At 39.8% G+C, this 16679-nt stretch overlaps 1 protein-coding gene across 1 annotated transcript in view; it reads left to right on the top strand.

Moving 5' to 3' along the window:
• The window catches only part of ALK (ALK receptor tyrosine kinase), a 201341-nt gene that overhangs the window by 3796 nt on the left and 180866 nt on the right, over positions 1-16679 (top strand). The window contains exon 2 of the mRNA XM_026048109.1: positions 10095-10259. Coding sequence (XP_025903894.1) covers positions 10095-10259 — 165 coding nt within the window. The remainder of the gene's footprint in view (positions 1-10094; positions 10260-16679) is intronic.

The following is a 16679-nucleotide window of genomic DNA, read 5'->3' as shown; positions in this document are numbered from 1 at the left end:
TATGGAAAACTTTGCCCCTCATGCAAGAAATTTGGTCAAATAAATGCACATTTGGTTTAATTCTGATTCCATTTCCCAATTCTACACTTGCTGAGTCCATTTTATAGACTTCTGTCTCATGCTGGTGCCCCTTTGAGCCTGCTGCACCTTCTCTGGCTTTGAAAGCTGTGAAGCCATTTTAACAAGTRCAGAAACATCTTTAGTAGCCCCCAATGATTCTAACCAAATGAGAATACTCATGCCCCTGCATTAAGACTACCATATATTAGAGGCAGTCGTGCCATTTTCACAGTGGGCATCATAGCTGAGCACATGCTGGGAGTACTGAACAGTATTCTCTGCCTCACGCTGCCYGCTCTTGGACTAGACTCTGAGACTTTTTAAGTCTTTGCAGTGAATAAAGTCAAGCCAAGCATCCCAAAATGAGAAATACAACTCCACAAAGCTAAACTATCTTTACATGATCACAATTTCAGCCCTTTCAATGAGATCACATTTTCTGTCCTTCTGATATTCTTTAAATGCTTAATATAATCCTTAAGGAAGTCTTTAAGCTTTTCTCTGAAACCATGAGGGCATGATACCTTTATTGACTAATGCTCATGTAAAGACTTAGTCATACTGTCCCAGAAGCCCATAAGAAAATGCCAGCAAATACAAAGAAACAAAGTTTTACGTGGGAATCATAATGACATTTCTTAGTCAGTTCGGCAGGCCCAACACATACACCTGCATAATTATAAAGAGTATTTCTAAACAATTTAGAAATTATTCAGCCAGTGAAGTATCTGCTGCTTCTATTGAGAAATGTCATTACTGAGTAATCTTTCCTGGTGCTCATGTTTTTTTTAAAACTGTCTCTGATTTCTGTTTTAGCCATAGTGGCCAATACCTGCACAAGTCATGTGTGCCCTGTAGTCCGGTCAGGCCAGGACCTAGTGAAGTTCACACCACCATGCTCAAGGAAAAGCAGTATGCAGAGAGGTTGCTGTGGAACAGAAACTGAAGAGGTGCTTGTTCTTGTGGTAGGCACAGGCAGTTGAATTCCCTTGAATCATAAGACAGTTTTTCATACTTCTGTCTTATGTTCAGAAGCAATATATGTTTGTAAGCAACTTACTTCCTATTCAAATTTCACTCAAGTGAATAGGTCTAAAGAATATAGGATGGGATTTTATTTCTTGTTGGTGTTCTAAAAAAATATTCTGATTGCTTTTCCAGAACCCTGTTTGAAGAAGAGTGAAAAAAGAAGCATCTTAAAACATTTGAACTACCACCTCCCCCAGAACTAATTACCAATTCATGCAAAATGCAGATAAATCTCTCTCCTGCTGCATCAAACTTCTGCTCTCTAGTTTATAGATGTTGTTTGTCTCCTGCAATTTAAAAACTTAAGGCAATAGTGATGTTTTAGGTTCCAAAGTTAACTGGAAATACAAACCAGAGGGAACTAGATCCCAGATACCAGAGGGTTATCGAATGGCTGGTGTATTTAAAACCATCTACAAGAAGYGGGCTCTGCAGAGGAGGAGTACATACCTTCAGGAGTGCATAATTATTCACAGCTTTGATTTAATAGCTACTAAAAGCGTAATCAAAAGGATGGCCTCTATTAACAACTTACTAATAATTTTACTCAGCTTTGTCTTCAGAAAACTCATTTGACAGAGTTTTTTTCCACCTTCTAATGGATTGTTGTCCATGAGCAGATCATGATTTCATAAATTTGCCAAGAAAAAAAAAAAAAAGGATTGAACTCATTTTACTGTGGAATAATTTGGGGTCATTCTCTCTGAGTACTTGCTGCTCAGGAAGCAGTGGCGGGGGGACCACTGCTCAGCAAGGTGCCAGGTTATTAGCTTTTTCKTGTGGTAGGCTGAGCACAGCTCTTATCAAGTACTCCTGTGCATATGAAYTTAAAACTCCAGCTCACTCCTGAGAGTTGGGAACCAGTTAGGTACTGCTGCCTTAAGCTCCAYGAGGCTGAACGTGAGGCAGCCGGACGGAGGCCCCAGCCAGGTGAACTGGTGTCGCAGTTGGGTTCCCACGACTACTTGGCTCTTTAAATCTACAATGAATCAGACTAACATTGTCGTCCTCAGAGTGCTAACTCTGTCATGATACCTGACTCAAATAGCAGGTATAATGAAAAGTACAGATATGGACTAATTACTACAACAAGCTCCAGGTTGCATGGCAAGATAAAGTTGGGAAAGGAATAAGGAGAATAAGATTTTGTCCTAAAGGAAAAAAAWGAATGGATTCTGTATATGATAATGCAAAAGTGCTATACAACCTTATTTCAGACATCTCCTAACTTTCAAAGAAAGCTTTTGGTAATACTAAAGTAATGAAATTGCTCTATATAAAATAGCAGATGCTGTCACCTCATATATGTGTGCAGGAATTCTTGYAGCCATCTTTAGATGTTCCATTTGCCACATGTAATGGGGCTGCACATCAAGGGGTAYGGGGAGAATCACAGAAGAAGCAGCAGCTGCCAAAGTAAACTGAAGGCTGTGCTAAGCAAAGAATAATAATAATAATAATAAAAAAATCCTACCAGGGAGAAAATTTTACCTTCTTTGATGTTATCCTTTTCCTTATATCCTCTTTCATCTGCAGATAATATGCCAATGACAGCCCAACATTTCTTCAGTAATAGAACAGCATACAGTAAGACAACAAATGCCTTTTCTCCTTGTCTCTCAAGTATTCATTTCCTCTAGAGATCTCTCAGACTTCATGCAAGACATCCCTTGTATGAACTGTCAAAACATGACAGTTCATCAAGCTACTGTTTTGAGCCAACTGGAGCATGTTTTCTAACAATCACTGTTAGTCACTTCTTTTCTTCAGGCTTTTGACCAGGACTGGCATTAAAAATGCRCTTTCATTGATTGTTTTTACTGTGTGCATGGGAGACTTGCTGGACAAATATTTCTTGTGTGGGGGATAAGCTCTGTGACTTTTTTACAGCAGGAGAAATGAAAAAGAGAGCTATTAGCAGCTGTTCTTCCAACCCCTCCCCCTGCACCTCGCTCTGGAGCTGCTGTGGGAGCCCGTGCTCCTAATGGGCTGATAGAGAACTCCTGGTCGTCTGCTTTGTAGCTTCATTTCCACCCAACAAAGCAGCTGTCAGAGATTTGGGTGATTCAGTCCCTAGTGCACACTGAGGGAGTCAGTGGATATAAAGTATATGCTGTCATTTTAAAGATTCTCTTAACAAATAAATTAATGGTTACATTATTGTCATTTACTGGAAGGCGTGAGCCATCCAGGTGTTATTTGCCCTCTAGTAAATTAATTTAAAAGCTTTTGGCACTAAGAGAGCAGCTTCTCCAASTATGAAAGCAAACCACCTGACAGGTAGCAGGGAGTCCTGAGCATCAGGATCCCCCAGTTCTAATCCCAGGGGTTATTCAGTTTTTCTACAAAGCTGGTGCAGTTGTGTGTCCCATGGGGTGCAGTTTCTCTAAAACTTTATTTTTTGAGGGCATGCAATATAATTGTAACACTATCTCTTGTGCACAAACTAGCAGGTTTTTTAGCTTTCCCTTAATGAGGCTGGTAGAGGGAGGGGCCGAGCTGTGGGCACACACCTGGCCCTGGTAGGTGAGCTGGGCCGGGCCCAACCCCGAGCCATTATAGGCTCCGGCTGAAGTGCGGCTGTGCTGCAGCTGTCAGCACCATGGAGTCCTTGGGAGCAGAGTGCCTGCCTAGCCCTGTGCTGCCCGTGCTGTTGAGTGGCCGGCTGGCGGCCTGGAGAGCTCCCTGCAGAGAGAGAAGCTAAGAAGAGACTGTGGTCAGCAGCATTAAAGGATAATARTAGTAATTAAATAAATACAGCGTTGCCCAAGGGGGCTGCTGCAGAAGGGGTGGCATCTTGGGGTCTTGCCCTTCCCCCATTGTGGTGTGGCGAAATGGCCGCCTGCGGGTCAGCGCCGCCGCTGGTGGGTAACGGCCACGCCTCGCGCGCAAGCCCTCGCCCTAACGGTCGTCGGGGTAACGGCTGCCCCTGCCTTRAGGGTTGAGGGGTAACGGCCACGCCTCGCGCGCAAGCCCTCGCCCTAACGGTCGTCGGGGTAACGGCTSCCCCTGCCTTAAGGGTTGAGGGGTAACGGCCACGCCTCGCGCGCAAGCCCTCGCCCTAACGGTCGTCGGGGTAACGGCTSCCCCTGCCTTGAGGTTTGAGGGGTAACGGCCGCGCCTCGCGCGCCCCAGCAGTGCTAACAATGGGGGGGGGAGGGGGGAAGGAGGTAACGGCCGCAGCTCCCGCGCTGCTCTTGTCCTAACGGTCGGGGGCGAGTAACGGCTGCAGCAGTCCTAATGGTCGGGGGATAACGGCTCGCCTCGTGAGCTGCCCTCGTCCTGTCCGTCTGGGGAGAGGAGAGGGGGTGAGTGATCGGTGCACCAGTCCTAACCGTCGGAGGATAAAGGCCCRCCTCGTGAGCTGCACTCGCCTTAACGGTCATTCTGTGAGGGCGGGGAGAAATCCTAGTCAGCAGAGGCAAGGTCGAGAGAAAGTAGATGAAGACGCCCGGGGGCGGAGGGAGGACGCGGCGCGATAAGCTCCCTGGCGCTAAGTAGTTTTAAATTAAGCCGAAGTCACTGGTGAGAACAGGCTGCAGCCTCGTGGTGGGGAAAGGAATGGATTTGCAGACCAGCTGCTCAGCCGGCCACTGCTTTGTGCAGAGAGCAGGGAGGTGTGTCCAGGTGTATGAATCCTCAAGTGCTCTGTGTGTTGCTGTACCCTAAGGGTCTTGGCTTTCTTTCTGAGTTCCTGATCTCATCTCTTAAAAAACACGTGGCAGAGGGGGCAGCCCAAAGGAAAGCAGGCAAATGTGAGGGGGCACTTAAGGCTCTTGTTGGTGCCCAGTCATGATGTGTGTAGTTTGCTGTCCTTTGTGGTCTACCGTTTTGCTCTTCCTCAGTGCCGAGCAATGGAAGGAAGCAGGTGAAAACATCTGTTTGTTCTCTCTCTCTGCAAGAACAACAATTAAATTATTTTACATCTTCAATTTGCTTGACTACTGATATCTTTTACTCTCCTCCACTGCCTCTTCGCATGCTTTTCTGAGCTCTTCTGTCCTGTGATGGATTTGCTAATTTTAGATTGTTGTTGTATCTCCTGCCATGCAGCAGAAAGGTGGCATTAGGGCTTAATTGGCAAGGGGTTTCACAGCTTCTTCATGCTAATGGGGCAATGCTCTCTTCCTTGGGCCTGACCAATATTTAACAAGCCTCTTCCTAGGAGTTCCTCCTTGCAAACAACTAATTTGACAGACGAGAGCGGGAAGTCTGCTATTCAGGGTCTGATTTCTGGGGAAAAACAGTTATTACTGCAGGCTTCCTTACATTACCCTATATGTGTCCCCCAAAGTATTGGGCAGAACTTCAGAAGGACCTAGTAAGGAGATCCAGACCCTTAGCTTGAATCCTGTTTTACCCAGAGGAAATGGAGAAAGCTTCAGGAACTGACACTTTCTTTAGGATTAATAACAGGAAAATCAATTTGTCATTTCCCTGTCATAAATTAAAAGCTTACAGGCCTTATAACATGAGTATAATAGAGGTTAGTGGGTATTGATGGAGGTCTCAAAGCTCACTCAGCAGAGCACTTCTCTGCTATACAATTTAAATTATATATTCTCTGCAAGGAATATCTGTCAATATTTGTATATAAAGAGACAATCAGTGCAAGATTTGTGCGTGTTTTTTTTTTTTTAAACCTATTTTTACACTGCTGCTGTGATTCTTGCCAGTGGAGGAGGTATGATCTTGAGCAAGGTTGTGGTTTCACTTTGATCTGTGTAAGTGACCTCCTAGCTGTGTGCTTATATCTGCACTTAGAGCGACAATTCGCTATATTTAAGCTGAACAGGTGCAGTTGTGTATTGGTGTATTGCTTAAGCTGGTCCTTCTGAGAACAGAGAACTTCTATACACTACCTCTTTTTGTAGTGAGGGAAGACATGTGCCTTGCCGCCCCTCTCCAGGAGAGCGATCCACTGATGTGGRAAGAGAACCAAGAGATGAAAAGGAGCCTTGAAAGATAAACAGTAACATGTAGGAAAGGAACAGTGTATGAGGAAATTACTGACTAATAAGCTTTCTGTGGTTGAAAGGAGATTTGACTAAAAACAAATAAGCTTAATCCCTTATAGGGTCACTGAAGAAAGGAGAATTAGTAGTTTCTTATAAATAACAGACATTATATTTCTGTATGCTATGAGGCATTTTTAGTGAATGTAGTTAAACAAGTGATCTAAGCTGAGCCAAGMAACCGATCGATAATCTGACTTGTAACATGGTAAAAGGATATTTCCAGCAAATTACTGTGTTTGGGGAATGTGGTATTATTTATGCTACTATTCTTCATCTCTTGTTTATTAGAAAACTTGAATCAGTTTAATTGAAACAGATATAGTTGCCAGATTTTAGTTGTTTATACACAAATTACTGTTGACATCTTCTTTGATTAAAAATAAATAAATTGAAGCACTCGYAAGATCCATAATCATCAGATGTACATAGATTCTGCTGTCTTTTCAATCAGATGGGGGCTTAATGAACACTTTATTGTTAGTATCCTCTGTTTTCTTACATGGATTGATGTCTGCTGCCTTTCTTCAGCAGGTGATAAACTTTGATTGTAAACATTGTTTTTTGCTTCTTTAGAAGAATGATTACAAAATAGAATTCTAATAAGTTATTCTGTTCTGTATCTTTAGGGCCTAATGGCTGCAGATGCAAAAATCTCTTGGGTAATGGATCCTGCGTTTTTGCAGTATTTTTTAAGAGAAACTTTGCAATTGTTGGAACCTAAATTCCTATGGAATCCTCAGGATCTATAATGTCAATATAGATGTTGTACAGATGTGTACTCTGGATATAAATGTTTGTRTGCCATCTAATTGGGGGGAAAAAAAAGTCTTGCTGATTAGACATACTATCCAAATCTTGAAATTCTATATTTAGTCAATTTGTATTGATAGTAGCTTAAAATCACTAAAGGTTTAAAGATTCTGTTGCATTTAATTGCCTTTCCTGTAGTGTCTGCTGGGTTGTTTGTTTTTCTTAAAAAGAATGAGAATGGCTCTTGCTGGTCTTCCAAAGGTGAACAACTTCATCTGATTAGCCAGGCAGGAGAAGGAAGAAAAACCTTGGTATCAGACTTAAACACGCTAAGACAAAAGTCAAGAAGTAGGAGAAAGACTTGTTGTAAAGGCATTAAAACTTGACAGGTGATTTGTGGCAGTAGTTTGAATACTGTAAAAGGTTCTGTGTTTGCAAATGCGGTTTATATGGTCTTGCAGAAGCTACCTCTCCAAGAACAGCTTATCAGTGAGGAAAAAAATTTAAATGCATTTTTATTGTATATTATGGTGATGAACACTGTAAAGCAAGGAAAGCTTGAGGTTAGGAAGCTGAYATTAGGCTTTGTGTAGGCTTTTCTGTATTGGGTAAGATAGCATTTCTTTTTCCTCGTTTTGTTGTGCTGAATAGGTAATCACAGTGTATAATTTGGGCCTGCTATGAGATGAATTTTATGTAGGAGCTTATGAAGAATGGCAGTATTCTGGTAATATAGGCTACAGGGACTGACAGGTTTTGTAAATAGAGAACAATATATTTTAATTGAATTGCAGATGCTCTAAGGTGTATAAACCAAGTAGTCTCCTCTTTTTCCAAGAAATGACATTTTAAAGGGTGTCTGGCTTGATTGTGGCAGGCGTGTTTGATCTTGTCCACTTCTCTGCAACTGTTCAAGAGAAGGAAATGGTATTGCTTCTTGTCTCTTTCCTTTCCAACRGTGTGTAGATGTGACAGTTGCTTGCCGGGTTCATAACACTGAATGTGCTGACTATTTTTGAGTCATGTTCATTGAATAAGTTGTCCTGGCTGTAGGTSAGAGGTCTGCTGTATCCAGTGCTCCAGCAACAATTGACAGTTTGCTGAAAAGTGAAACAAAATGAGGGAGCTCAACTCCCTCATATCGAGTTTTTGGAAGCACTATAATTGGGGAGGAATAAGTTTTGAAGAAGGAAAAGGAGATAGCCTTTTAGATGTCTCCAAAGTGCTGCCCTCTTTGGGCTCAGAGGGGTAAGAGAAAGCATGGGCTTTGCTTTCTGGAAGTTGGATCGTAGAAGAGTGGAAGCAAATTGTGGCTATTTGACAGGTTGTTAAAATGTATAAGACTTCTTAGGCAAAAGCACAGAAAGAATCAAGTCAGCTCGTGTGAAGTGGTTGCACTTGCCTCATTGCTTCTCTAGGCTTATGCTGTTCTCTGTGTCAGAATAGGTCATGTGAGGTGTGTGTGTGTGTGGGGGGTGTGTGGTTTTTTTTTTTTTTGGCAGTGGCTTAGAGCACATACTAATCTGTGTGATCCCCAAAAGTGAATTAGTACTGGTATGTCTTCAGTAGTGTGTTGCTCAATGTTTACTTGTTCTTAGATATATTTGTGCAGTGATAGAAAGCTTAGTAGGATTTTATACTTTATGGATTAAAAAAAGTTGAATTTCTTTTTCTTTTTGTAAGTGAATTGAATGGAGTAGAGATAAAGCTTGCCTGAGCTTTGTTATACAGTATTACAATAAACTGAGTAGCATGAATTTGTGCCCTCTTCCCTGCTGTCTCTGTTCAAGTATGCTTCATGGTATCATGAAATTTATGTTGATAATAGGCCTGAGAAAGGGCGGTGTCTTGTGCATTCAAAGTGAAGTAAAAATGTATAATCCTTGCTACTCCTATTTATGGTAGATAGGAGTTTCTTGCACTATAGATTTTCCATAGTGTTATTAAACAGTTAAAATGCTGAGACCATGATGAAACACTTGAGTAAGAAAATCAAAAATAACTGGAAAAAATAGACTCTGCTTCTTCCAGTTTGCTATTRAAAAGCTGAGTTAGCTGAAAAAGTTTAGAGAGAGGGCAGAAGTATTAACCTTGAGATTAAAAGATGTTATATCACCTGGAGAATAGGCTGAACTGCATAAATCTGCCCACACTGTGAAGAAATTAGATGTTTAATGGAGACTATAGTTGGAGATTTTTTTTTAAAAAAGTCTTAGTCTGAATCGCCATTAAAGAGATTATTTGTCCTCTACATACSTGTGGCAGGGCAGTAGATGTTATCGAAGATCTCCAAAGAACAATTGGATTTTTTTTTTTCTTTTTGTCTGTTATGAAATAACCTAGCCTTTTGACTGTGGCTAGTTTTAAAGTAGTTTACCTTTCATGAGCATTGTGTTGAGTGCTGACTGTGGTAGAAGCAAATGTATATCCTCTGTCCAAGAAAAACAGCAATGTTGCTTAAAATAAAACCTGTTCTGGTGATCACTGGGTGCTGTATTAAGGAACTTGAATTATGATGTGATAGTAAATTGTACACAGAGAAAAGAAGCGTAGATGCCACAGTGGGGTAATTAGTTTCTAAAAGGGAAACATGTCAGAAAGAAATATCTGGATTGTAGACAGATGCTGCCTGTGCAGGAGGCTGAGGTTTGCAGCAGCAGAGAAAGCTTCAGCTACCGCAATGAAATGTTTCAAATGCAGGAGGTCAACAGGTTACTGCCTAAGGTATAATCCTTAGGGCTGCCARCATCTACAGTATGGCCAGAATACATGAGATTTGTTTTGTAGAGTCCTGGCTCACTGATTTGGAAAATGACTATAAAGTTAGTAGCATTGGTGCTGTAATGGTCCTGGTTGAATTTGAACCTGCATCCCAGAAGAGATTTCATTTTATCATGTGAGTAAGCTATTTCTCCTCATTCTGATGACTTTCCCTGCTTTAGCCTGTGCTGCCCTTATATGTAACCAAAACAAAGTGACTTTTTTTGGCCATTCTCTTGGTCTCTTGCTGCCTCCACAATAAACCTTTCAGTGTGGTCCATTTTGAATAAACTGTTACCTATTTATGGACTTCCCTCATCTCTTTACCTCATTGCAGAAGAAAACAAGTCCTGGCTTATTTAAAAAAACAACAACAACAACAACAACAACAAAACCTGCATAAGTATGCGTATATCTTCCAGCACAGAGGAAGCTGATCTTAACCTCATGTGTTTCTTCTCTCTTTTTCTTTTCCAGTGTTTGATTGTAATTTTGAATCTCCTTGTGAGCTGGAATATTTCCTTTCTGCAGAAGAGCAGGAATACCACAGCAAAGCCTGGCTTAGACTGAATGCAGAAGAGCTTTCACRGCTAAATATCCTGGATGGACCCAAAAGAGATCACTCTGAGGGAACACCAAAAGGTAAAATGAATACAGTCATGAAATGCTTTTGGTGTAGTGATTATAAAAACTTCRTTCTCTAAAATACTTTAGACAGTTATAATCCCTTTGTTGAGGCAAATAATGAATGCAAGGAGTGTGGCAAACAAGAGGAGTCATTCTACGTATGAAGTATCTGCTTTTTGTCTAAAGACAATCTGCATCAAATATATAGGAAGCAAAATACCAAAAGTAGTCTTGCACAGAATTGGAATCAAGCTGACCTGTGTTGTGGGCAGTGTTTGGATGAGAGTAGTATATTGTCTTCCTTAAAGGCTCTTAGAACAACTGTTGATAAATTCTGCTTTACTTCACTCTGAGTAATTTAAAGCATGACAACATTATGATCTGTMCATAGTCATTTTGTGCATGGAAGAGATGCCTAAAATGATTAAAACCCTTGAGTCTTGAGCTTTAACTTTGCTCTAAGTGCTGCTTACTGCTTGCTTACTTGCAAACTTGTTTAAGCAATTTCCTTGTGTCCATGACAGCTTTTATTCTTCACACATTCTGCTTATCCATATCCATAGCAGAGTATAGAACTTTTCTCCAGCTATCCATTATAAATAMACTTTTAGCACTGATTGCTTTGGCACTGATACATAAGCACATATGCTTTTGGTGAGATCTGTATTGTGCTTAAAGCAGGTGGACTGTATTTGTGATGCACACAAATATCTTTCAAGTTTTCTATTAGAGAAGGTGTATGTACAGATTGAAGTATGTGTATRCATGTAGTAAGCTACTGCTGTAAAGAAAAATACAATTTAGAGAAATTTTGGAGTAAATCAGAAGACATTTGAAACTGTTGTAATGGTGACATGGAAGGTGTAGATTGTTACAGCGAGAAGATTTGCCTGTGAGAATGTGAGGAGCTGAGGTTGAAGCTGCTAGTCTGCTCAGACTGGGACAGCACAGGGTTTTAGTGTCCCTTTTTCCAGGTGAAGAGCCCAACAAGGTTACTGCAGTGCTCCAACATAGTTTTTGTTGGTGATTTTCAACTACTGTTGATTTGAAATTCTATTTCTAAGCAGAGTTTTTTTCTTTYTCTTTCTGGAATACAGGCAATATAGGTTGAGGCTTGTATTCTTCAATCTTCTGGCAAATCACAATGGCACACAGTTCTGGTGGATTTTTATTTGTATTAGGTGGTTATGTGTTGTTCCTCTTTTTTAAAAATTGTCAGACGTATAATTGCAGTCTTCGCTTGCACCCCTTAAGACCTACGGATCACAGATGACTAGCTCCTGTGCATGTAAAGATTCATTTGAAAAATCAACACTTAGGAATTTCATCTTTCTRTTTTAAATCACTTTAATTACAACTACTTGGCACAGATAGTTGTGTGGTCTGTTTCAATCTGAAATAATTAAGCACAGTAATTCCAACCCCCACTGTTCCCTGCAAATTGTACTTCCAATTATCTCAATCTCATTTCATCTCCTTTGCAGACAGTAATGCACTGAGATAAACAGCATAACTAGATTTTGAGATGGTTTAGCTCATCCTTGTCACTTGGCTCTCTTGGCCATGTCAAATCATTGATAGAATGAATCATGTACAAGACATTTGTTTCTATTTGTTTTATGTAAAAGGGTGAGCAGGAAATTGCTGGAAATCTCCCAGTATCTGAAAGCAAGATACTGTGAGAACTTAGGTTTGCTTTTTTGTCATGTCCCTTCCCTCTCATGTGGTACAGGCTTAGTCCTGCAGCCTCTTGGGGCAACCAATTCAGTGTTTTGTCCTTTCTTCCCTTCTCCTTCTCCCCAGTCAAGAAGTTTTTCTTCATATTCTGGTGAAACTCTCTGTTTGTGCCCATTGGCTCATCCTATTGCTAGTCGCCACTAAAAACAGTCTGGCACCATCCTCTTGATACTCTCTCTTAAGAGGTTTGTATATGCTGATAAGAATCACTTAGTCTTCTCTAGGCTAAACAGGCCCAGCTTTTTCAGCCTTTCTTTGGAAGAGAGACTTTGGAGTCCCCTAGCAAGCTTTGTAGCCCTGCCCTGGACTCTGTCCTGCAGTTCCATTTCTCTCTTGCCCTGGGCAGCTCAGAGTTGGACACGTTAGTCTTGATGTTACCCTGCAGAGCTGAGATCCTTGGAAACATCTTGGGGAAATATGCTGGGGACATACTACTGGGTGCTTTCTCTGTTCATATGTTATAACCTGTGTATCTCTGGTCTGTACTAGGAGGATTGTTCCTTTCCTTCCCTCCTTCCTCTTGCCTGCCTGTCTCTTAGAAGAGAGGGCAGCTTTTCAGAACATTTTGAAGATTCAGGAAATAAAGGTGCTATTTAGGTAACAAATTTTACTTGCTAGTCAATTAAAGGCTTGTGAATAGTACTGAATTATTTGTTATGTAAATATACTGGGTATTTGTCCATAACTATAGAATTGTCTGTTTATAGAAATCTGTAGAAAGGAGTCAATGAAGATAACTTTGTGCTAAAGTTCCTCTAAATGCGCAAGTGGGGGGTAAAATCAGTGGTGTATCTGCTAGCTATGCCCAATACAATGCACRAAGATCTGTTGTAGCTAATGTTTTTGAAGTCCCGCTTATGTAACTTTTTACAAGATCAGAGATTTTTAATATAAAAATTCYACTGATGTGCTGAAGATTGACAGAAGAACCTCCACTGTTGGGATCTGAATCAGACTTGTATGTGCTGTAATGAGGAGGCAATCCATTGCGGAGTACTAGACTTTTATTTCATGAATAAGCAAAGAGATGCTATAAAAAATTCAGGCGCGCTGCATCATTGAATGCATTTATTTATTTTGACAAGTGTGATTAATTTTTAATTATTTATGGTACTTCATAATATATTATACCAGAAAATGTACTGTGGTCTGTCCTAATGAAATATCGGGAACTGAAGATTTGGGAACTGTAGTTGTGTTTTTCAAGGCGGCAGCTTAAGCAGGCAAGCTTGTGGTTAGAAGACAGTTTCTAGACGAAAGAAGTTCCTCTTTGTAGCTGTGTGTCCATATGTGTTTGTCATGCCCAACTGAACGAGTCATTTGCCTCTCTGGTAAACCTAAAAAGGGGTCAAACCAGCCACATGCACTTGAGCTCCCAATTTCAATGCACACTGTTTTTTGTTGTTGTTGTTGTTCTGAGTTGGTGGTGGTTTAACATCAATTAGTGTACATTTCCAGAGTTTGTTCCTAGTGCTGCCTTCCCACAGTGTTCATCTGGTCCTCTTGCAAGGGTGAGACTTGCTTTGCTTCCTGTCAACAAGGTTGTGCTGCCTATGGGCTTGTGGAGGGCAGTAATTGTTGTCCCTGATCTTRGTGAACAACCATGACTTGCTCCTGAGACAGATTTTGAGTCGAGGATAGAAAACAGAATAGAGTTCCTCTTGTGTATTTGGGGAAGAAAGTCCAGCTGTTACTTGTACCAAAACAAATGGATCCAAATCTGTGCTTGAATAAATGTCAGTGTGATATTTTTCCAATTGTAAATTCAGTTTTAAACTTGAAGAATTAGAGGCCTGCCCGTTCTTGTCTCTGGTGATTCAGGCTGCTTGTCTGCTCTTGTTTTAAACCATGTGATACTAGATAGCAGGGTCTGYAACTCGCTTACTTTCTCTGAAACTCTCAGGGCCACACAAATATGCAGAAACTTGATAAAAATTTCAGATGAAGAAATAGCTTGAGGAAGTGTGACTGCCATTTCAAATAAGAATCCWTAAAGTAACAAGCCACCCTGCGAATGGGAACACCAGTTGAGAACTTCACAATGGAAAATGCAGATTAAACTTTAATCGAGTATGGCAGACAAAGTGCCAGGTAAATGAGGATAGTGTCATAAGCAGCCATCTGTTAGTTGCAAAGCTCCAGTAAGTTCTAAAACAAGAAGTACATGCACATTGTGTTAATTGATTTTGAATTTTGTAAACACTGCTAAAGAAACAGAGCAAGGCTAAGGCAATGAGGATATTAGGAAATAGGAGGTAATGAACTGCAGGATTATAAAATGACTGTTGACTTTAATTTATTATTCCTCAGACAGAGAAATATGAAGCAGATAATATTTTTAGATTATCACTTTATTAACAAAGCAGAATATAAATCAATGTGAGCTTGCAAGTAGCTTATTTTTTTTTCCTTGTAGAACTCTTAAGCAGAAGATAGACTTCTAGCACCTGCAGTTCTACTGAAAATTGAAGTAGAATTTCTGTTTGGAAAAGATCTGTTCACCATGGGATGAGAAAAGAGTAAACAGAGTAACTGAACTCATGCTAGGTGAACAAATCTTCTGTTCCATTGATACTTAGATTGTTTTGAGGTTATGCATTCATCCCATAGAAGTGAGAAGTTTCCTTTAAACAAAATTTCAGAGTGTTTTTTGAACCTTTTAGTAAATCAATTTGTGGTGATTGAGGTTTTGTGAGGCTGGGACTGAGGATGAAACAACTGCTTAATCAGGACATTTTTTTTTGTTTTGTTAGAAGAAAAATTCTTTTTGCATGTTGCAAATTTTGATGGAGAACTTGGAGGCCTGGATATGTATTGCATCCCTCCTACTGTTAGAAAGCAATGTGGGTTGTTGTAATGTGCCAAGATTCATTCCARATACTTGAGTAGTCATTAAAGTCATATGACTGTGATATGAAGCATGCTTGTTTTTACTGTTTATAAGTATTCAGATAAAGTACAGATAGTCTATGAAAACCTGCATATTTTCATAACTTCTGTTTTTCCGAATGGGATTTATTTTTCTGTTAGTTCTATTATTCTGCCTAAAATTTAGCCCTAAAATTTAGCAATGTGAATTAAAAGATGAGCTGCACTGCAAGTGAAATTGTGGAAGAACTAGTTGAAACCTGGAAGCATCCTGTAGGCTGAAAATAATTTTTCAGTTCTTGTTTCAAATAAGAGATTTATAGGAGATTACAATCATTTTTTGTTTGCAGWTTTTTTTAATAGAATTATTTATAGAATAGTTCTGGCTGTTGTACTTGAGATTTAAATTTTGATACTCAGCTTGGCAATATATGTATATCCAGTATCACAATACATACCCATTTATGCAACATTTATATGCTAAAAACAAAATAAACTGGCATCCAGAGCCAACTACTCTGTGAAGAAATAAATGCAACTTTTTATGATGGCTAGATTTCAGGTCGTACAGTGTCAGCATATGAAGTGGACCAGATGTTGCTAGAATTTTGTGGTTTGCTCTTAGTACTATGCCTGTGCTTTGTTATTGCAACACCATTTCTCTTTAATGGGTTTGCCCTAAAAAGGAGAATTACTATCTCAGATTTGTTTACAGGATAAGTATATTTTTATATAGACTATGGATTTTGGAGTTCTTGTTTGTTCCTTAACACAGTGAAGAGTTGCACTAATCATGAAACRTTTTATTCCTCAAACTGAAAAAAAAGAAAAAAATAATTTTAATATGCATCAGATGTTAGTATGTCTTAATGAATTGTGTTATCTGTGACTATGTACTCCAAAAAGGGTATTTAAAAAAGGCGTAAGCAATGAAGAATAGATGACTTGTCAAATGGACTCTTTCTCACTCTTAGAAATACTTTCTTCTTGGCAAGATGAGAAGCATGTTGGAAGGACACCTGGAAGGAAGCATGTCTTGCACTTGACTGACCTTTAAAGGAAAAGGCTTCTAGATTCATGTACACTTTTAGATTCTATTCTCCTGTGATGTAGGTAGTGTCCTTTATCCCAAGTACTGATGTACATCCACACATACGTTCTTCTATAACTTTGTGTTTTTCAAATATAGAAAACTCACTGATCTATGCAGAGAGCATTCAGTGAATGAATAAATTAATCTTTTTCTACTGTGCCAGCTACCTCTACTTTTTGCGTTTTTAAAAAAAAAAAAATCCATGCCAGTCATAGTTAAACCCCATGCCTCTATACATAAAATAGAAGATATGATAATGGTATGTCAGCAGGACACTGTATAAGCCTTGTAGCCAATTCGCTGTGTATTGTCTCAAGCATGGTCTAATTATATCCATTACCAATCATTACAGTGACCCATAAGAGCTTATTTATCACTTTACCTGTTAGACTCTGAAAATACTCTTCCACTTCAGGCACTTCCTAACATTTTTAAGAGTTCAGAGAATTTTCTGCTGTCCTCAGTGAGAAACTGAGGCACAATGTGGTTAAAATAGTAGCCCAAGGTGAGTTGTGTTCATAGTTGTCAGACTCTTCATATCTCTGCACCTTAACCTAACCTTAAGAACTAAGCATGCTTGCTCTGAAGTAGTGGTGATGTGAAGTTGACCGATCCACTTTGGATAAGCAGATATCCTCATGGAGTACTTTATACATATATGTTTTGTGAGAGTATATTATTAGCAAATTGACAATGATTAGAATGTTTTCRTTGTTAACCTTGTTGTAGTTGTGTTA

Source organism: Nothoprocta perdicaria, unplaced genomic scaffold (assembly GCF_003342845.1).
Source record: "Nothoprocta perdicaria isolate Ctin4 unplaced genomic scaffold, notPer1 scaffold_51, whole genome shotgun sequence".
NCBI classification, from domain to species: domain Eukaryota; kingdom Metazoa; phylum Chordata; class Aves; order Tinamiformes; family Tinamidae; genus Nothoprocta; species Nothoprocta perdicaria.
This window is presented reverse-complemented; position numbering and strand designations above follow the sequence as displayed.